At 45.3% G+C, this 22,626-nt stretch overlaps 1 protein-coding gene across 1 annotated transcript; it reads right to left on the bottom strand.

The window, feature by feature from the left end:
* Window positions 1-1,460: 1,460 nt before the first annotated feature.
* On the bottom strand, window positions 1,461-22,410 carry iftap (intraflagellar transport associated protein). Its single transcript, XM_084060479.1, has 5 exons — window positions 22,359-22,410; window positions 10,423-10,612; window positions 8,128-8,194; window positions 2,421-2,560; window positions 1,461-2,064 (listed from the first exon to the last, which is right to left on the bottom strand). The coding sequence occupies exons 3-5, from the start codon at window positions 8,192-8,194 to the stop codon at window positions 1,951-1,953; spliced, it is 321 nt and encodes a 106-aa protein (XP_083916605.1). The 5' UTR covers window positions 10,423-10,612; window positions 22,359-22,410; the 3' UTR covers window positions 1,461-1,950.
* Window positions 22,411-22,626: the final 216 nt, after the last annotated feature.

The raw sequence follows: 22,626 nt of genomic DNA, 5'->3' as shown, positions 1-22,626 counted from the left end.
CACAGGCTGTAGCAACATGAAATTAATTACAGTACTGTGTGTTCGCCCCGGTGGGAAACAAACACGGCAACGCTGTCAAGTGCGCCAGCCTGCACGCACAGACACACACGGCTCTAATTCACAGCTACTGAAAGGATGTTTCACTGATAAAACATCACAGACGTTTTTTTGCACCCGCCCGGATTGATTCCCCCCCTCACATTTGCATAATTGATTCCATGCAAATCTTTACAAAAATGGCTAATTCATGACTTGTTTGTTGTCTTTGTTCTGATTTTTAATTTGCGCACAGTAGTTTGCTATTTATCCATTTGTAACTCTGAGAGTGTACAAACGGGACCAAATGGACTCCTACGGGTTCATTTGGTTCCATTTGTGCACTCCCAGAGTTAAATTATCACAGAGGATTTTACTGTGCTCTCTCCTCAGAAAATACCCCCTCCTCTCAACTTAAAACATGCTGAAGCCTCCATATCCCTCAGCGGGAATCTGGACTAAGCGTTTTTTTCTGGGGAAGCCAGCATTTAACATCCCCATCATGCATCTACAGAATGCTGATTCCATCTCCCATTAGTAGTATTAGAGTGGCTATCAAAGCCTTTTCCTTTTTAAAAAGAACTCAGTAGGCACAGAATAAAACTAAAGTTGTGTATGGTTGCAAAACAGTTCCTTTGCTCCTCAACAAAAAAAAACTTGTTTTTTGGGATGAAGGAACAGCGCCTCAGGAGTCTATGCAACATTTGTACAGATTTCAGCATTTCTGGTTGATAAATTCAAACTCATTAATCCTATTCTCTCTAGTCATTCTCAAAACAAATCAAGTATGCAAGACTGCTTATATGTTACAGTGCATAATAACACCTACTAACTAAAGTGTTTTCCAGTTTTTATATTAGCATGCATGCCAGCTTATGCTAGAGCAAGGGTGCTGGGAAGCACTCAGAGAGCATGTGTGTGTGTGTGTGTGTGTGTGTGTGTGTGTGTGTGTGTGTGTGTGTGTGTGTGTGTGTGTGTGTGTGTGTGTGTGTGTGTGTGTGTGTGTGTGTGTGTGTGTGTGTGCACATTTTCTTCTCCGGTATAACAAAGTTGACCTTACTTTACCATAGGTGTGCCTTAGTGAATCACTGTGAATAAGCCGTACAGTTGTAAGCAGATACTCTTTGAGGTCGCACTCTGTGACTATTCTCCTAGCATTAATTTGTCAGAGCTCTCTGATCTGTATGCTGTTCAAACATTGTTCTGTGTTTTGTTCTGACATAAAGAGTATTGAATATGAAAGAATCTTGACTGTTACGTGTCGTGCACCAGAAGAAGGGATGTTGTTGACAATGCCGTTTATCATGCCGTTGTCATGCTTTACATGTCATCAGCACAATACATAAAAAGTCAAGCAAAATGTTAATAATACACATTCAAATGATGCAATTTAGAATAAGCTGTGTAAAACAGTAGGCAATTTAACCAGCAGCTGCAAGTGGATATTAAGGCAACCTATAAAGTTTGTAGTAGCGTATAGTCCGAGATAAATTCTGAGCTTTACAGAACACACCCAGATCCTGTAGTTGTTTTCTGTCTTCCAGGATTTGCTTCAGAATTACGGTCGCAACCTAATTTACGGTAACAGTAATTAGACTTAATTAGAATTACGCCTTTAGAATTAAAGGCGTAATTAGAATTACTGCTACTGTAAATTAGGCTTCTACCCGATTCCAGAATTACTTATTTGGGCAAGAGAATGACATCATATTTTAGTCCATTGGTTCTCAAAGTGGTGTCCTGGGACCCCCAGAGTCCTTAAAGGGGTTCCAGGCACCGGGCGGTCCCAAGCTAATCTTCTCTTATGGGGGTCCCCGGAACAAAATCTTTTCAAATGGGGGTCCCGTAAAGTTGAGATGCAAAACAAGTCTTTAACGATTTGTCTAAGAGGTCAACGCCCTTCCACACTGGCTGTCAGACTTGACCGCTGCCACAGTTCTTCATCATGGGGTGCTTGTTAGACAGCATGACATGGTCATAGTCAAAGTCTTCCTCCAGAGTAAAAGGCACAACCTCTTCACTTTGACTCTATGGGGGAGTGAATACATGCTGTGATGCTGAAGTCGTTAAACTAGGGGTTGCAACATTTAATCAAACTAATCATATTTAATTGATTATTAAAACATTATAATATAAACAATTTTGGGGAAAACGATTTCAATTCCTTTCTTTTCAGCATAAATTGACTGTGAAGTCCAATATCACTATTTTGAGCACGTCAGTATTCTACTATAAAATAATGCTTAAATGGTTAATCGATTTGTTGATATAGTTTTTTTGTTATATAAAAAAAAACGCACTTCTCGATTACTCCATTAATCGAAAATGTAATCAATGGGATAATTGCTAAGAAGATAACCGATAGTTGCAGCCCTATATCTTACCATTCCTTCCTGTGTATCCTGCTGCTGCCTTGTTCCCTCTGCCAGGCCTGTGGTGGTCACCTCCAGACAGGTCATGTGACAGGAGGGCACGGAGGCCGGCGAAACATTTTCCACCTCCCCTGGTAGGACACCACTACCATCTCAAAAGACAAGGGACAGAACCAAGTAAGGAAGGGACAATATGAAAATGACATGTCACGATTATTGTGGCAAAAATAATTGCGATTAGTGATATTATCACGATAATCAAAATACGCTTAAAACTTAAAATGCTACTTTTATTAACCACTTGGAACACCCAGCATCCCTATTCTTGGGGGAACGTTCGCCAAAAACAGCCGATCTACAAGCTCACAGCGCGTTGCTTACACACACACACACACACACGCACACACAAAGTATTGGTTGGCAGGGGAGTTTTATTGCTTTCACCTTCAGTCACTCCAGGTACAGCACATCCCACATAATGGATATCGCCAAGCAGAGAATAAAGGATGCTTAATTGGATTCAGACAGGCACACAGAGACGTGGACTTGGAAAGTCATTACGTCCCTTTTCCAGAGCTATGCTTATCTTTGCTAGTGATGCTCCAGTGGCTCGCTCCCGATTTGGAATGACAGGCTCTCTTTACCTGCGTGGCTTAGCTGTTGTATTAGTGAAGATTAAAATAAGTGCGGCATTACACTGCAAATGATTATCTCAGTGGCTTTGTTTTTATGTGATCATCAAACGCAATTCAGGAGCGTGACAATCAAATTACAGGAAATGAGAGCCGACTCGCTGTTCAATTAAAATCAGGCTCCACTTGTTCTGAAAGGTCTGCTTGTCAATGTAATTGAATTGTATCACTAGGAAATCATGTAAAGGAATTATATTATTATTTTATATATTTTAATAAAATAAAAGTCTTTAGTTTTTAACTTCTCTACTTCTGCACACTACAAGTAACGCCCGAGTTATACTTTATATATACGCGTTGTTCGCCAAAAATAGACGATCTACAAGCTCACAGTGCGTCAAGCTTATATATTGGCTATTTTCCGCAAGCGACATCATCCTACAACGGAAAATAAATTAAGCCTTTTCTGAATGGAAAATGGCACCCAGTGCCAGCAGGAGCCACCAAACACAGCACTTCGTTTTGACAGGAACTGTCTCTCAGCTCCACCCACAAACTCGTATAAACAGCACTCATACTGCAAGAAAACATAGGCTTCAGCCAGTGTCTGAACTGAAAGCCAATTTCATCCAAATGAAAGGTCTTATCAGACAGACAACTCTTGGTTGAAATACAAAAATATTTATATTGAGCATGAGAATGTCAATTTACAATGTGTTATCACAAATCGCTCCTGTATAAGCATTTATAATGAAAGGGCATCCGGATGGCGCAGGTGTAAAGTTCCTGCCCACCACCATGGAGACTGGGGCCTCCACAGTGCGTCCGGCTTGGCCGAACGTTCCAATAAACACAAATTGGCATGTGTTCACGACTGGGAAGCCAGCAGGGGAGAGGGTGATCTCTGTCGCTGCACTAGCTACAGGTTGGTAAGAGTGGCTGTTCAGCGGGGAGTGGAACTGGGGAGGAGAGCCTGTTCCTCCGCATGCGCTACGTCCTCCTGGTGAAACTCCTCACTGTCGGGTGAAAAGAAGCAGCTGGCGACGTTGTGGTTTTCTACACCCTCCCCAAGACCAAAACAGTAAGTGACAGCAGCAGTGACAGGGACTATATGGGGGAATTGGCATAGCAACTAAAATTTAACAAAATACATAAAATAAGACTAGGGAGGCGGTGGGAGTGCAAAATTTCACTAGAGGCAATAACACAATTGCAGTAGGGACAGCACAATATAAAATAGCGCTTCATTGGCTAAATATCCCACCCCAATTAGGTGTAGGGTGCATGTCACTGACTGATCGCCTGATGGTTAGATGGTGGTGCTACTTTGAGTTCTGCCTGATCTAGCTACATAGGCATCACATCATCAGCGCCATGCTGACATGCTGATATTCACCATGGCAAAGTGCACAGAATAAATACAGATGCCATTATAGGACCATACAGAAGGGCAGATCAGTGTAGCTCGAGAAAAAAAGAGTCCTTGGACAATAAGTGACGTGTGGAGCGATGGCAGGCATATGAAAGGCATCAAGGATCACGGTTGACGTCTAATCTGTATTAAAAGGCCTGGGCCGGCTGTAATCACCTCGCCGCCACAAGCTAATGGAATCCAAAAGGCAGATAACAGACACGGAGAGAGGCAGGCGGCAAAAACAGTGCACCCCCCACCCCCACCCACTCCACACAAAAAAATGAATTTGTGATAACAGCAGCCATACAGAAACGTCAGGGCAGCCATGAGGACCCAAACAGAGCAAACCGAAAGGGAAGCAGCAGGCAACTGTCAAAGACCGGCAAGGGTGTATTATTATGTATCCCCCTCGTGTTCATAAAAGGGAATTTAAATCCATTTAAAGGAGACAAACCGTTAAATATTGACACTCCACTCCCCTCCCCCTTGCCTGCAAACCCCTCCTCCGCCTCGTGTTTGGCGGTGACAGAGCCGATGTTGATCTTAATTAAACAGCTAATTACTCTGACTGTGAAAGTGACACTGCAGGAAGGAAGAACGCAGGCCATGGAGGAAAGGCAATGTGCGCAGGTTTGGGGGGTGGGGGGTTACACAGAAGACTCTACACAGCAAAACAATGCATGGATGAGTTGCTGGACAGTGCAGCAGAGGAACAGTAATTATATTCTGTTGACAAACAACTCGAAACTCAACTTGCATAAAGCTGCTTGAAAATGTGGTTAATGAAAATGACAAAGCAAAGAAGTAGGCTAATGGAAAATACTTTTGACAGACAGACATTTTCAATCAATGATAAGTTAATTATTCAGCTTTTTCTTGTCTGGGATTCAACAGTTTTATCCAGTTAAATTCCGTTTTGTTTGGACTTTCATTAGACCCGTATACAGAGATGTCAGTGAATAATTTGCTGGAATTTGTGGGTGACGCACGGCATACGCCCAGTGCAAATTAGCATGCATTTCCTTCTTGGCATGTAATCACCAATCTACAAGCTCACACAACGAATCACATTGTGATGAATTGTGAGCTTGTAGATCAGGTATTTTCGCCTAATATGACATGCCCAGAATAAGAATGCGAGGGTTCATGTGGTTAAATAAGTGTCAATACACCATAAATTGTGTGGAATAGTTGAGCATCTTGAATGAGACAGGCACAGAATAAATTACTTATACTAATACTGTACAGTACATTAGAGTTTGAAGATGGCCTAAATCTTTGCAGATCATCCAGACGGGCTGATTCTTCCAGATAGCAGATGCTGAGCGCTCATTGATTGTGCGGTCGAGGCAATTAGGCAGCTCAGTGTCAAGGAGACATCGCCACTCTACAGAATGCATCCTTTAAGGCTGTTTTTTACGCTCACCGCAGCACATTCATAATTACACATGCTAATCAAGGTGGGAGTTCACAGTCCGCTGTTTCATTTTGTCAGCATCTCTTGAGCGGCTGCAGGGAGACAACAACCAAATCATTTCTACACTGTTTGGCAGCGGCGATGATGACGATGGCCTCCGGCGCTCCCCATGCCCTACTGTTCACACAGCATGCCTGCGTCACTACAGCTGCAATGTCATCAGTGATGCACACAATGGCCATGCTACATGTTCTCCTATGTGCATGCACTCGAAAGTACAATAGAAAACATCCAGGTGACCACACACACACACACACACACACACACACACACACACACACACACACACACACACACACACACACACACACACACACACACACACACACACACACACACACACACACACACACACACACACACACACACACACACACACACACACACACACACACACACACCCCTTTATCCAGCGCATAAAATGGAACTTCAGCCCTCAACACTAACGATCGGGCAGCTTGGCAATTCGTATTTTTACCTCGCCAGGCTGACAGGCTGGGAGGTGGAGATTATGTTTTTGTCCCCGTCTGCCCATACGTGTGTCCGTGTCGTTGTCTACAGCTAATCTCAGACACCGCTAGATCGATCAACATCAAGCTTTGCATGCATACTCCCAGTAGGCCATGTATCGGCCTTATGGTGGCACTATAACAGGCACTTTACATTTTGGCCTATAACCTGTAGGTCGTGCAATCAAAAAAAAGCACCTCTTGCCATTGAACATGTAAAAAAAACTAAACAGAAATAACTATACAGTACATACAATGAAAAAAATAAACAAAAGCTAGGTAGGCACTGCTGTCCAAGACACACTATTTAAAGAATTGAGACATTTTGGGGTGTAGTACACACAGGTCGCTACAGACCATCTCACATTTCCTGCTGTTTGTTGAACACCAGCTGTGTAGTTTTCCAAATCAGCTCAACTCTACTCTCTTTACTTTGTTTTCCACTGCATGATACCGGCTCGGCTCAACTCACTGTACTTGCTTTACTTCATTTTCCACTGATTTATTTTAAGCCTTTTTGGTATTTATATTATCTATTTCAGGTGGCATTTCAGGAGAAGAGTGATGAATGACAGGACCTGTATATTTTATCTTATTACTTTTCTGTTTATTTTTCTTCAAAAAGTGCTAGTCTTGCGATGTGAAAATAATTTTAAAATTGGATTCAGGCTAAGAAAGTTATATTTCATTTTTTCTTGGTGTTGTGAGGTCTGATACAGAAACAAAGCAGCACTGAAGTGTTAGTTATCTCCGACAGGCCGGTAGGCAGAGATGTTGATTTCATCCCTGTGTGAGTGTGAGTGTGACTGAGTGCGTGTGCGTGTGCGTGTGTGTGTGCGCGTGCGCAACATGTAATCAACCCCAAATTGGAACTGCATGTTGAGGAGCCTCTATACAGCACACCTCCAAAAGCAACTCAGGACTTATGGCAACTCAGCCTGGCGGAGGTATGGGCTCTGCAGAGCGCCCTTTTCTAGGTTGAATATACATTAAAATGGTAATGTAGACTATTTAAAGTGAGGGAAATGACTTGCTTAATCACAGAAATAATATGCACATAACATTATCTAAATCCTATTAAATGAAAGTCGGACTCTTAAACGCAGTTCATGAGTCTACTGAGTGGCCCTTTCATCCGTTAGCCTCTTACTTGGATTAAGAAATGCATTACTTTTATTGAGTTCTTTACACTCTTTTAGTGCAAAACGTTAAGAACGTTTGTGAATGCAATTTACTGTCAAAGAAGCATTGATTAAAGGAACCATTCTCCGTGAAATAGCATTGTAGCTAATTCAAATCCTCACATCAATGCCGGGTGGCAAAGCTACCCTTCTAACTCCAGCATAATCACAAATGATTAGTAGAAATTGAAATTAATGAGGATCCATATGCACAATTAGACAGCCTTATTTTCAGATAACAAGAATGCCATTACCACGCCGTTCTAACGCAACACCTTCCACCACATTAAGCCCGATTATACTTGGTTGCCGTTGTCGCGCGCCGAAAATATCAGATCGACAAGCTCACAGCACGTCACAGTGCGACACGGTGTGAGCATGTCGATCCACCATTTCCGGGGCGCTGCGACACCGGCACGCGACCAAATACAACCCTGATCACCCTGTTTCACAATTTAGGGGAACGTTTTTCGAGTGAGCTGAGCACAAAGGGTGATTCATGTTACCTGGATCACTGGTCACGACCGCCTCGTCCTCCAGACTGCGATGGCGGACAGATGAGCAGTCATCCATCTGCAGGAAAACATAAAGGGTTTGGCTTGATCGATACCCGCTGGTGGACAAAGTACTCAAAGTCAAAGTATAGATAGTTCTGGTCAAATATTCCTGCAAGTGAATGTAGGCTCTGTCAAATGTTTTACTTGAGTTGAAGTACTGTAGCCTACTTAATACTTAAGTATTCAAAAGTAAAAATTAACAAATAACATCTTTTTAATATCAATGCATACAGAAAGTTTGATTTTGCAGAAATTTTCAAAAAATACAAATAATAGTGTAAATAGAAGATTTACAATTTTATATGTTTTGTCTTTGAAAGGTAGTGGAGTTATCCAAAATCACAAACACTGAAGTAAAGAACAGATACTATAAAATGTACTCAAGTAAATGCACTTTGTTACTGTTCACCACTGTAAATACTTCTTCATTCACAAGACCAGCGCTTGAAAGCAACCAAACATCTCTCAATTCAAATGTGGGTGTAATCGACACTCATCCATGTACTCCACGAACTGTATGTATCACTGAAGCTTAGTAGATGTAATCTCTGCAAATCCACATTTAAATAATCCGTACATCACATAACAAACAACAAAATAAAACAAAACAGACAGTATTTACTTACATTACATACAGTATTTTGGCTGGATGCATGTAATTGGAGGAATAAATTTGATTTTGTTCAAGTATTCTGCAGCAAAACATGCAAGTGCAATATCCTTATCTATATTGTCTGTTCTGTTCCTTAAATTATGTATTAATACATAAATTAAAGGCACACAATAGAGAGCTGTAAACCTGCACTGAATGCTGAAAAGCCCATTAATGATACTGTAGGTTTGTTAACTACTTTCAACCTGGTGGCCTTATTTTGACACATGAAAATTCAGTTTTCAATAAATAAAATAATAATCAAATTCTTTCAATTTTCAGAAAATGTATATAGGGCTTAAGTGCTTATAAGACACTCTGCATCGTAAGCTGTGTATGGAGAGCATCTTTTATCCTCGTCATGCCATTCACTTGTGCAACGCTATCAATTCCAAACATGAATGTCAAGTACGTTTACGGACTGCATTTACATGAACGGTCCAATGTAATTGGACAGTTGATTGTCCCTTGTACTGAACTGTTTTCATGCCTAAAGGATCCCCTGCTCAGTCAACTGCCTTTTAATCTTCGAAATAATCAACAGCATGATTAATTGGAAACCAAATATGGGATCCTATCCGAGACCATCAGTTTCACTGCGCAGTCCGCTGATGTATTGTATTGATTGCGACAGGGAGCCCTCTAATCAGAATCATGGTAAAATCAATAGCTGGCATAGCCTGAGGTCCCGTTCATGCTCCAATGTACACATTTGAAGTAAACTCCCCATCTGCTGAAACAACCCGGCCATTAGCTTTAAGAAAATCGAGAATCTCTGAAATAGGGAGGACGGCGGAGATAAACAAGAGGAGACAGATGGAGAGGAAAGGGGCAGAGGCGATGAGACTGGTGACGAAGACGAGGGGTTAATAAAGTGAGGCCCTCGATGTGATTGAAGCCTGCGGTGCGATCTTCCACTCTCTGCAGAGCTTCAGTCCGTCAGGTCTGCACGACAGAACCGAGGATCCATAGTTAAACGGCTCACTCCCTCTGAGAGCAGCATTATGTCTCTTGTTGAGTGGCATCCTCCACGTAATTGTATCCCTGGCCCTCCCCCCCCACTTCCTTTTTGTACGTTATTGTCATGAATTGTTTTAAACTGCATATTCTAGTATGCATCTTTTGTATTGTTTGTGTATTGCATGCGATGTGCGACGTCTGAACACATAAATCCGATCACTTGCAAATAACACTGTGGACAGTCTGTCCTAAAGATGAGATTTGAGAAACAAATTGGATCGCACTGCAGTCTGAACAAAGCCCATGAGTCACTCACTGACGTGCTCCTGATAAGCACGCCAGATGCAGCCACCGGGCTGTCTGTCCGGTGACAGGCCACTTTCCTTCGCCACATCGACCGGCCTGGTCCCCCCCCCCCCGCCGGTCCCCCCCCGGTCCCCCCCCACACACACACACACACACACACACACACACACACTCTGTCTACCATCTCCTGATCTCTCCACTCTCCGCAACCCCGTCACCCCCACCCCAAGTTAAGGCATGGCGTGGCAGTTGTGGTGGGAAAAGAAGGCCAAGTATGGGGTTAAATTCAAACTGTAAGCTGTCCAATGTGTTACCGTGAGCCTGACCTGGAAAACGAGTGCGTGAATGAGACCAAGAACCGGTCACAGGGCGGCTCTGAGGAGCCGCGGACGCACTCCGGGGGCTTCCACCGCCATTTGGTTGCATGCCCGGGGCATCTGTGCCACTCTCCAACCCCTGGCAGCCTGCCACACACACACACACTGAGGCGAGTGGACCCAAGTTGCCGCTGTTCACCTGCAGAGAGAAAGGACAATGAGAGGAGAAACTTACTCAGTGATGCAGGGGAAATAGAAAGGGGGATACAACAGGAACAACGGGGGGATAACGGAAGATAAAGACAGATTGGGAACTGAGGAGCAATAAGCAGGGCGTTGGGGGGGAGGGGTAAGGTGGAACGAAGCAGGGGAGTGTTAGTAGAATCGAAAGATTGGGATTTAATTTGAAAAGGCGCGGCACAGTCCGACTGCCGTCATTAAGCGAGGCGGCATTGCGACCTCCATTCCGATTACCATGAGGAGAGCAGTTACCGCGGCATTAAAGAGTGATAAACACTATGGTGCGCGCCAATCGTCGGAACGTCAGAGCAGTCATGGCCTCATCCGTCAAATCTCCGCCGTGGGGTAGGAGTCGTCAGGTAGTGAAACATTACAAGGGACAGGAACAGGTGCTGCCATAGATCCTAATTACACTGTTCTATCAATTATGCACAAATGCCTGTGTGGCCCGGGGTTCTGACGCACACACACCACTGTGCCTGCTACTCGCACGCTGCGTTACACCAGCTGCACTGTAGCAGCATAGCATGCACAGTCTTCAATAGTGAGATTTGTTGTTGTTGTTGTTTAAATGTCCAACAGTTAACACATTGAGTGACAAAACTCGTGATTTTTATGTTTTTGTTTTTTTCGTTTATTTCCATGCGGGAGGGGCTAGAGCAGCTCTGGGATCACCCTAGGCGATTCTGAGAAAGAAGGGCCAGATGGATCATCGTGTGAAAAACATGGCTCCCCATCCGCTTCCGGTCTATTTCCATCTCTACAATGCCTATAACTCAGAAACTTTTTTCTATGGGGAAAACAACTCATTTTGCATCGGCGATCGCTCCGCCATTGTTACTCGCGTGAGAGATGTTATCGTTCCAGCCGTTAGCCAGAACCATCGGGTAAAATGGAGGCATGCTTTTTTTTCATGAATTGCTCGTCATGGAGTCTACAGCTTTAAACAGCACAATGGAGCTTAACGGTGAGATTCCCGGCACCGAACGTATTCTGTTATTATAAAATTCTGGCACCCAATGTGTTAATCTAACTAATCGATTTGATATGATTTATTTTCAGTATAAAAAAAATATCGTATCGCAGTGTGATGCATTGGGAGCTACTAGTACTACTGTAGATTTTTTGCGTAATACCATTCTAGTATAAAATAGGGCTTAAGTGGTTAATTAGACGTAACCAGTTTAGCTGAATATTCTTTTTATCAATCAGATTTGTTTTGTACGGAAAATGTTAATTATCCTGAAAAACGCTTGATTATTATTTTAATCAACAAAGTAATTTATAGAATCGCTAAGAAGATCATTGATAGTTGCAGCCCTATTGTTGTTGCCGTTTTTTTTGTCATCGTTGCCTTGAAATGTGGCTGTGCAGGGTTTCTATTTTCAGTGTTTATTTGGATGCAACGTTTCTCAACCCGTAAGGGGTGGGATAACACATTTCTGCTCTGCATATATTCCACAGTTAGAGGCATGGTGCATTATTTCCTCTCTAGCACTACGGGTAAATGCCTTTGTCCTCCACAACGCCTTCTGAACATCAGCTCTGGCACAGGTGCACGGTTCTTTGTCGTTTTGAGTCGTGAGGCACTCACTATGGGAAACAGCGCCATCTGGCGATGCAACAGAGCTACACAATACGCTCCCGGGGCCCATTTCATTGGGCTAGAGGGTATGTCACGTAACCGGCTGTCCCTTCCCCTTTCCGGAAGGACATATAAGGGCTGGTCGTGACGTAGTACTTCCTCTTCAGTTCCTCTGTTCGCAGATGTTACAAGGCTACACGCTTGTTAAAAACTGAATTCTACATTTATTCGACAATTACTACACTTCAGGACCCAAAGTGAGAAACCAGCTTTAGCCCTAAAAGCGGAGACTAGGATAAGTCACCCACGGGTTTTCTCGCTCGACTAAACTCCAGGAAACTAACTTTATTCTACCTCGTGGTGAGCCGGTGTTAGCCCTTAGCTGCCTCTGAGCCTAGCCGCTAGCTGTTACTAGCTTCGGCTACCTCCACAGCGCTAACCCCCTTTCCCGCTGAGAAACTAACTTTATTCTACCTCGTGGTGAGCCGGTGTTAGCCCTTAGCTGCCTCTGAGCCTAGTCGCTAGCTGTTACTAGCTTCGGCTACCTCCGCAGCGCTAACCCCCTTTCCCGCTGAGCTAACTCCCCGAACAGAGCTGTTAGCCTAGCTTTTTGTGAGCCGACGTTAGCTTAAAGCTGTTCTTAGCCTAGCCGCTAACTTACTAGCTTAGCTGTTTGGCTACTTCCACAGCGCTAACCCCCTATCCGTTGAGCTAACTCCCCGAATAGAGCTGTTAGCCTAGCTTTTTGTCGCTCTTTTCCACGATACTCGAACTGTGTTGCTCGTCTCGTCCGGCTCCCGGTGAGGCTGCTTCGTCACAGATACGGCCTGTGCCGGTAGTTTTAGTGGACACCAGCGGCTCTCGCTCTGTCCCCCCGAAACTAGCGGAGACTAGGATAAGTCACCCACGGGTTTTCTCGCTCGACTAAACTCCAGGAAACTAACTTTATTCTACCTCGTGATGAGCCGGTGTTAGCCCTTAGCTGCCTCTGAGCCTAGCCGCTAGCTGTTACTAGCTTCGGCTACCTCCACAGCGCTAACCCCCTTTCCCGCTGAGCTAACTCCCCGAACAGAGCTGTTAGCCTAGCTTTTTGTGAGCCGACGTTAGCTTAAAGCTGTTCTTAGCCTAGCCGCTAACTTACTAGCTTAGCTGTTTGGCTACTTCCACAGCGCTAACCCCCTATCCGTTGAGCTAACTCCCCGAATAGAGCTGTTAGCCTAGCTTTTTGTCGCTCTTTTCCACGATACTCGAACTGTGTTGCTTGTCTCGTCCGGCTCCCGGTGAGGCTGCTTCGTCACAGATACGGCCTGTGCCGGTAGTTTTAGTGGACACCAGCGGCTCTCGCTCTGTCCCCCCGAAACCCTCCCGCGATACTCGAACTGTGTTGCTTGTCTCGCCCGGCTCTCGGTGAGGCTGCTTCGTCACAGATACGGCCTGGCTTTAACCAGCTTAACTGTTTCGGCTACAGCCGCAGCTGCTTCTTTCACCACGCGATGGCTCGCTACGGTCAGGCCAGGGCCTGTACGGGGAACGCCGAAGGTGCTAGCGGTGCTCGCCCAGCACCACCGCGACACTCCCGCCTCCCTACCCCAACTCCAGCTGCCACGAGCGGTGGCCCGCGGTAAGCTAGCCCGACCCCCTTCGTGAGCGGAGTACGCGACGTTGACCGCCCTGTTCCTCCCAGTGTCTACAGAGCAGAAGCAGGGTAGTTGTTTGCACATTCTGTGAGGTCAGTACAGAATATAATGCCTGTTTTTTGTGCCAATAAAATTTGTTACAAATAACCAAACCTTTGCATTATTCAAACCATGTCGACATGAGTCCACAATGCTAGGAAAATGGTCGGTGCTCGTCCTCCTACACTGTCGGATACAACATGTTATGCATATCAACGTCAGTATATTGTGGTACTTAATGCTTATCACTGTGCCAATATGTCTGTCACACTTGTCACATATTGCATTTCCAAATACGGCTGGGATACGATATAATGCCTTAATGTCAATATATTGTTTTTATTGCCTGTTTTTGTGCTATTATGGTTGTTCTTTCACCACACCCTGCATGGTTCAGACACTATCTGAAATAAACCCATAGTGATTGGACGGAACCGGTTTCTCGGCCTTCCAAACACTGACGGGATACGAAGTATAATGCGTTTATCCATTATTTATATATAATGTTCGCCATTATGCCAATGTGTTTGCTACACTGAATTGACTAACTCTGAACTAAGCCCTTAATGATTGGACGGAACCGGTTTGTCGGCCTTCCAAACACTGACGGGATACGAAGTATAATGCGTTTCTCCATTATTTTTATATAATGTTCGCCATTATGCCAATGTGTTTGCTACACTGAATTGAATAACTCCAGTGCAGATGGGAAAACCAGTCTCCAGCCTCCACAGCCAAACAGAGGAGCATGTCGCACTTACTGTAAGATCTGTGAAGAAATACCCTGTGATTGTGGTTTTACATGCGTTGAAAAGTACAAAACCTTGTCTTTTTCCAACTCCGCCTGTGTGCCAGGGTGAACGAGGACCGTTCTCGATGGTCTGCCTTTGGGCCCACAGTATCCGAAAAACCCCTCGTCGGTTTTTCAGATACGTGTGGGACAAGCAATCTGACCCCCCCCATGAGCCCACAGTATTTGGTAAAGCCGGTTCTCGTTTTTCCAAATACGTGTGGGACAGAAACACTGCATGTACTGACTCCATTGAAGGTAACAATAAAACCAGTTGTAAAATCAATTGTAAGAACGGTACCACCCCTGTCCGCCAGAGGGCGCCTTTGCACCTTGGCACAGGCGTCACGCCCGTTTTTACAACCGATTCCACCATCTTGGAGAGGGCGCCAAAACGCTTCTGCATCACAGGGCCCTCTCAAGATGGCCGAACGGAAGGTAAACAAGTGACATACTTCCGTGTCCGACCGGAGACGGACGTCGAGCGTCCCCCACCGGATGTTGACGTCGGGGAGGTACCGCGCACTGTCTCACGTGACCTCCCCGAATCCAACTGTTTCCTTTTCCGACCGGAGACGGACAAGGGGCTTCTCCGACCGGATACCAATGTTGGGGAGGCACCGCGCGCGGGGTCACGTGACTTTCCCGAATCCTTCTGTCAATCAGGTAACACCCGTACTGCCTCTATCGAGCGTCACACGTTTGGCAACGCCAGAGCGTGCGAGCGCGTCACTGGTCTCCATGACAACGGGCAGACAGTCGGTGGAGCGAGCAGTTTCTTTAACTCGCCTCAACCCACTAGCTCGCTGTCTAGCGAAATGGAAAGCTTGCGACCCGTCTCATTGGGTGCTGCGCACCATACAGAAGGGTTACAAGTTACAGTTTTGCATGAAACCCCCGATGTCAGACAAAGTGATTTTCTCCAGCGCGACGGGCGCAGCGGCAGTTACGTTACGAGAGGAGGTTCTCTCTCTCCTAAACAATGGCGCAATAGGAGAGTTCTCCCCAGATCGGAAACGCCTGGGTTTTTACTCAAAGTTTTTCCTGGTTCAGAAAAAGGGGGGGGGGGTGTACGTCCCATACTGGACCTGAGAGGTCTCAATAAATTTCTAACGAAATTCAATTTTCGCATGCTGACGAACGCAGCGTTACTACGCACGGTGCGTCAGGGCGACGGATGGACCAGCATAGACTTAAAGGATGCGTGTTTCCACGTTCCCGTCTACCCGGTGCACAGGACATTTCTGCTGTTGTTTTCACCTAGCGGCTACCTAGCCTCGCTTACGACAACACTGTGTTGCTTAATGCAGCAGGTACGTCAGTGTTACACTGGTTTTCTGTACTGGTCAGGCTCAGTACAGCAGTAACACACTGTGGTTGTACCGGTCAGCTCCCCTGGACAACAACGTGATTTTCCACGTACCTTTACATGCCTCCTATGTCAGACACAGGATGTTCCTCTCATGCGGAGAGGTAATGCAGCCATGTCTCTGAGAGAGAGGGACTCTCTCTACTGAGCAAGGGCATCTTCAGAAAACCGTCTACGAATTGGAACCTAGAGGTTACTTAGGTAACCCCGGTTTTTTTCCCAGTTTTTGGTACAACTGGTTTTCGTGTGTTTTCTGGCCAAAGAAGGAGGGGGGAGGCTATGTGACCCTTTCTGGATGAAGGGGTCTCATCAAGTCTCTTACGAAATTCAGGTTTCGTATGCTGATGACCGTGGCGCTCCTGCGCACGTTCGGTCAGGGGGACAGGTGGACCAACGTAGCCCTGAGGCGCGATTACTGTCGGTTTTTCACTGTCGGTTTCTAGAAGGAGCGTTTTGGTTCCGTCCCAGCAGTCCTCCCTTATAGGGTTCTCACTGGACTCGACCACGCTCGCAGCACGTCTGTCTCAGGAGTGGTTAGACGGCTTCCTGTCCTGTGTGAGGCCTTTCCACGTAGGAAAGACAGTCACTTACAGGCTGTGCGTGCAGGTGGCGGGTCTCATGACTTCAGCCATACACCTGACCTGCCTAAGTAGGCTATTTTGGGACCTTTCAGAGGTGGATGCGGGCTCTCAGGATCCCACCTACCGTGGACCCTCGACAAGGTCTGGTGTCTCCACTTGCGTGGATTCACTTAGGCTGTGCTCATGCGCACCCTTTCTGTCAGAAGGCGTCAGGGGAGGCGCTGTGATCTCACGGACGGCTGTCACGACGGACGCCAGCCTGATTTGGACCAGGTTCGATCGACCACAGGTCGATTTGTTTGCCTCAACAGAGAACGCGAAGTGTTCTCGCTTTTTCTCGGTGAAGGCAGCGGACTTTTCGTTGGGACTGGACGCGTTGGCTCACAGCTGGCCGAGGGAACTGCTTTATGCATTCCTGCCGCTGGAGTTGTTCCGCCCGACGTTGGAAAAGGTCAGGCCCCAGGGCCTGACTGTACTGCCAGTTGCTCCAGGTTGGGGCGTGTGGGGATCGGAGATAACTTCTCTACTCCACGCCGAACCCGGGTCCCTTCCTCCGATCGCGGACCTGCTGACGCAGGTGGGGACCGAGATCAACCACCCCAGCCCCTGGGACCTAGATCTGTGGCTCTGGCCTGTGTGAGGGCCAACCTAGATTCGTGTGGTCTGCCCCCTGACGTGGTGGTTACCATCCAGAGGGCGAGGGCCGTTTTCTACTAGGGCTGCCTATGACGTCAAATGGAATATTTTCGTGTCATGGTGCCAGGGGCAGTCACCAGTGGTGGTGGCTTTTCGGGCCCCGGTACGCGGCTTCCTTTTTCTCTTGCAGAGCAAGCTGAATCAGGGTTTGACCTTCTCGACGGTCATGGTGTTGGATGCCATCTCCGTCTGCCACGAAGGTTTTCGAAGGCGGGACGGTTGGCGATCGTCACCTGGTACGGCGGTTCTTGGGCGGGGCCAGACGGACCAGGCCGGGTAACAGGCCTCTGTTTCCGGCTTGGAATCTGGCGGTGGTGCTGAATGCACTCTGCCTTCCCCCCGTTTGAACGTCTCGAGACTGGGAGCCTCAAGGTGTTGAGTCTGAAAACAGTCTTTTTGGTGACCCTGGCTATGGCCAAGAGGGTCGGTGACCTGCATGCACTCCCGGTGAGTTCGGAGTGCTTGAGGTGCTCTGGGGATAGCAGACGGGTTCTGCTGACGCCAAACTTGGCGTTCGTTACCAAGACCGGGGGGGTTGCACCGGCTCCGGTCGGATTGGTTGCGTTTCATCCACCTCCTTTCGCTTCGGCGGTGGATGAGTGGTCACTTTGTTTCTGTCCAGTGAGGGCTTTGAGGCTCTACTGTCAGGTGACGGCGCCTGGTAGGTCGTAAACACGATTGTTTGTCACCTACGGCTGGGGTGACCAGCGGAAAGCGATGGCCAAGTCAACGCTTTCCAGGTGGATAGTTGAGGCCGTAAGGCTCGCCTATACTAGTAGTGGGGCCCCAGTACCTGTTGGATTGGGGGCGCACTCGACTAGGGGATTGGCTGCTTCCTGGGCCCTCTCTAGAGAGGTTTTCGGTCCAGGAGATTTGCAGGGCTGCTGACTGGTCGTCTCCTTCGACCTTTGCAGCTTTCTACAGCCTGGACATGGCGGCTTCCTCGGTGACGCACGCAGTCCTTGGCGTGGCAGCCTCATCTACTTGAGGTGCCTTTCTCCCCCTGATGTGATCCCGTGGGGCTAACAATCTGTTGGGTCCTAGGGAGCAGGGGGGCCCTGTTCCCTTACTAGGAGGTTAGTAGGTGACGAGCCTTGTCTTCTATTAGCTGAATGGGGAAGACTTCGGTCTGTCAGGGTTTTCGTTTATCTCATCCCTTGTGCCGTGTCCAGGCCCGGTGGGCCTGGGCGTCCCTGAAGCGGGGGCCCGCCGTGTGCGGGTCCCTGAGCCAGTAGGGGACGTGCGTTTTTTTCTGGGGATACAATGTTTTTAACGCTTCCGGGGGGTTTATAGATCCCATAGTGAGTGCCTCACGACTCAAAACGACAAAGAACTAGAGGTTACGTAGGTAACCCCGGTTCTTTTAGTTTAGGAGTGAGGCACTCACCAAACACCCCTTTGTTTCGCCACTGCGAACAGAGGACCTGTGGTAAGAGGAAGTACTACGTCACGACCAGCCCTTATATGTCCTTCCGGAAAGGGGAAGGGACAGCCGGTTACGTGACATACCCTCTAGCCCAATGAAATGGGCCCCGGGAGCGTATTGTGTAGCTCTGTTGCATCGCCAGATGGCGCTGTTTCCCATAGTGAGTGCCTCACTCCTAAACTAAAAGAACCGGGGTTACCTACGTAACCTCTAGTTTCCGTGTTTTTCAAGCCGTAGCGTTCTTCCAGGCACACTCGTTGTAATACAGTCTTTGTTTTGCACACTCCCCGGATTTTCTCCGCCGCCACACAATGCAACAAAAAAAAAAATCACAAAAACATTATGCTAATGACGAGGTAGACATCTGCTCAGTGCTCGCCTAAGTGTTGCTGTGTGTGTGTGTGTGTGTGTGTGTGTGTGTGTGTGTGTGTGTGTGTGTGTGTGTGTGTGTGTGTGTGTGTGTGTGTGTGTCCGTGCGTGCGTGACGACTATACAAGTGTTACCCATACATAAGCCAGTGATTTGAAAATCCGGCCTTAGCGGAGAGCCGTCTCAGACATAACCTGGAATTAAACAGAACACGTCACTCGATAAGACGGAGGGCCTCGCTGTTCTCTCTCTCTCTCTCCTTCCCCTCGTAGAACAGCATGATAATATGTGAGTCACGCATTACGTTCAGTAGCCTACACGGTGTGAGAGACCATGAATCACAGCTCCCACTCACTGTATATGGTAAAACATGTCACTCAACTCTGCCATGAGAGAAAATGTCAGACTGTTCACTGGCAGCATAATGATGGCTCTACAGCTCGTGGCCAGGTGAGGATTTTATGTGATACATGCACTTAAGCCACAGACGCTATGCTGCGAGATAAGCTGCACCCAATAGTCACATCCATTTAGGTGGGAAACGTACAAGAGAAGAGTCAGTGGTCTCGACTGTCTGTAAGGTTGTGTGCAGCGCAGGAGTCAGGACCACTATATGTGAGGAAAAACACTGAATCTTCGAGACAGATTTATTGAACAAATCTGACATTTCTTCATGAGTAAACCAGAAAAACAAAAGCTCGAATTGAATTGAATAGTGCATAGCAGTTTGTTCAGAATATCTTATAAAGCTTGGACCGATGTATCAGTTTGGCCAATATCATCGGTAGTATCAGTGCAGCTGATTTGTCCTGATTTTTTAACTAAAAGATGATTCAACTAAAAAAATATAAATAGCAGATCTTCAAGCTCATAACATGTCCGAAAGTGAGCTTGTAGATGGACTATTTTTGAATATGGCTTAAGTGGTTAGATAAAATAAAGTCAGTTCAGTTTATGTGTATTTGTATGTGCTTGTTTGCCAATTCATTGTATAATTAATGTTCTTTTCATATATATATATATATATATATATATATATATATATATATATATATATATATATATATATATATATATATATACACACACACACACACAATATATATATAATATTTGTTTTATCTATCAAATCTTCTCAAACAGCGAGAACTTAAACTTTTTTGTTTTACAAAATGTCAGTCAAAAATACATCTCCAAAAGAGTATATAGTATATAAAGAGTATATATATCCAAAAACGGGATCGACATCAGACCCAAAAAGCTTGCATCGGTAAGGCTTTAATATATTAGTGGACAATTTAGGCTTAAGCTGAATCTATTACATGACAGTGCCCCTCACCAAAAATACTAATAATATTTCAAGTGAATAATTTAGCTTGAAAAATCCTGTATTTTTGGTGACCGACGCCATAGTGCGATAAAGTATTTAGGCTTTCTTTCTTCACTATACAAGACAGACACTGTCTTTCAATAAATAGCCCGTTGTAACTTCTGTGCTGCAGTCTTTTCAGTGATATTGCCACAGAAGTGACTTAACTGCACTGAAGCAGAACACCTGGCAATGAGCAACCGTCACAGACTGTTAACCTCAAGCTCCAAAAATCTTTCTTAGTCAATGAAGCTTCCTAAACTCTGTCGCCTATCGTCTTTGTCAAAGTTAGGCTACATAAAGAACACCTTAAGAACATCTATCCACCGATAAGCTACCTTCGAAAGTGATTTGCTGGATAGCATCCTGTTACTGACCATAAGGTAAGCAATCCTTGAATTATGATCCCAAATTTCAGGTAAACATGTATTAGACTATAGTTTATGTACTTTATCTAATTTATCTAAATACAGTGTGGTATCTGTGAAAACGGAGCCTGTATGGAATTGAGTTATACTGCTGATGCAGAGCTACTATACATAACAAATACAGCAATGCCAAAATACAACAATATATTAGCTGTCTATTAAAGTGGCAGAACTAGAGGCTAAAAATACATCTCAAATAAGCAATCTGCTGTTTTTCTTATGGACAGTTAACTTACCATTTAGGAAGTTTCACAGCTAAAGTTATAATTAAACTAATCTCATTTGCTGGGTCAAACTTTTCTTCCACATTGCTCCAGGGGAGCACTCATGATCATCATTAGCAGGGGGGGTTTCAAATGAACCTTACAGATCTGTAACTCTGACTCTTACGGGGTCCATTTGGTTTTATTTGTATGCATTCAGAGTTATGGGGGTCCTTAAAATGTTTAAGTTGGAGAACCACTGTCCTATGACATATACCTATTCCATATAAATAGCTAATAATAAAATCCTCCTGGGAACTGGTGTCCACAAAGTTGATGAAAAGGTTGGCATTTCAGTCTCAAAACCTTTGTATTGTCTGTCTAGTTTGTGGACTAAATATGAGAATAAGTTGAGGCAATGACATTTAAGTGATATTAAAGTGAAATGTTGCATTAATGCAGGATGTTTGTGACTCTCTAAAATTACAACTTTATAATTACATGAACTAGCAAGCAGACTATAATCTATAATTAAGCACAGACTCTCTGTTGCTTTCAAATATATCAGATTGCTTATCATGCACTCTGTGAGCTAGCTATCAGCCTAGCCATGGATCCAAGACGGTCATCTGTCATGACCGTCATGGATGAACTTCAACATAGTATTTACACTTTCTCCCTTTTGACCCGTACATCTACATAAACGTTCATATTTCAAAAATAAAGTGCTTACCCAATGGCCACGGATGTTAAAATGATGTACGGGCCCTCAGAAGTACCCGTATTCCGTATTGTTCAATAAAAAAGCATTTTAATCCGATCGGTGGCCATTTTCTCATGTATCAGAGTGCAATACACCTCCCAACCGATAGGGTTATGTCGTTGAAAGCATATGGGAAAATACGGAGAAAATGGCCACCAATCGGATTAAAATGCTTTTTATTGAACAATACGGATGATACGGGTACTTCTGAGGGCGTGCACATAATTGTAACATCCATGGCCATGAGGTACGGGCCAAAAAGGGAGAAAATGCAAACACTACGTTGAAGTTCATCCATGACTGTCATATAATCAGGGCTAGCTATCAGCCTAACGTTAGAGCAGATATATATTTGGCCTACTGCTAAAAGTATTCTGACTAACAAATCAACTGCATAAAACTTACCGAAAACTTTTTGCACACAACATAACTTAAATGCACGAAGCTTACCCGTTGGTTTGATACTCTGACAGTTTGTCTCAGCGTCTTCCTCTTTTCTCGGATCCTAGCAACCAGTGGCCACGTTGAGCAGTGAGTGGTTGCTGCTGGCTGCTGGGTAATGTTGTTTTCAGACCAACACCTGTCTCCACTGTTAAAATCATAGAGAAACATGATGTATACGTGATTAAATGTATGCAACAACACAACACTCTACTTCAATATACTTTATAAGAAAAATAACAAGAAAATGTACGTAGTAATACATAATAATAATAAT

Source organism: Gymnoscopelus microlampas (genome assembly GCF_963454915.1).
Source record: "Gymnoscopelus microlampas genome assembly, chromosome: 6".
NCBI classification, from domain to species: Eukaryota; Metazoa; Chordata; class Actinopteri; order Myctophiformes; family Myctophidae; genus Gymnoscopelus; species Gymnoscopelus microlampas.
This window is presented reverse-complemented; position numbering and strand designations above follow the sequence as displayed.

Excerpts from the sequence above, each read along its gene's own strand:
- iftap (XM_084060479.1), bottom strand. The coding sequence starts at position 8,194 with ATGGATGACTGCTCATCTGTCCGCCATCGCAGTCTGGAGGACGAGGCG. Across the intron at positions 2,561-8,127 it reads GGTCGTGACCAGTGATCCAG|ATGGTAGTGGTGTCCTACCA; the intron begins GTAACATGAATC and ends TTGTCTTTTGAG. Across the intron at positions 2,065-2,420 it reads AGGATACACAGGAAGGAATG|AGTCAAAGTGAAGAGGTTGT; the intron begins GTAAGATATAGG and ends ACTCCCCCATAG.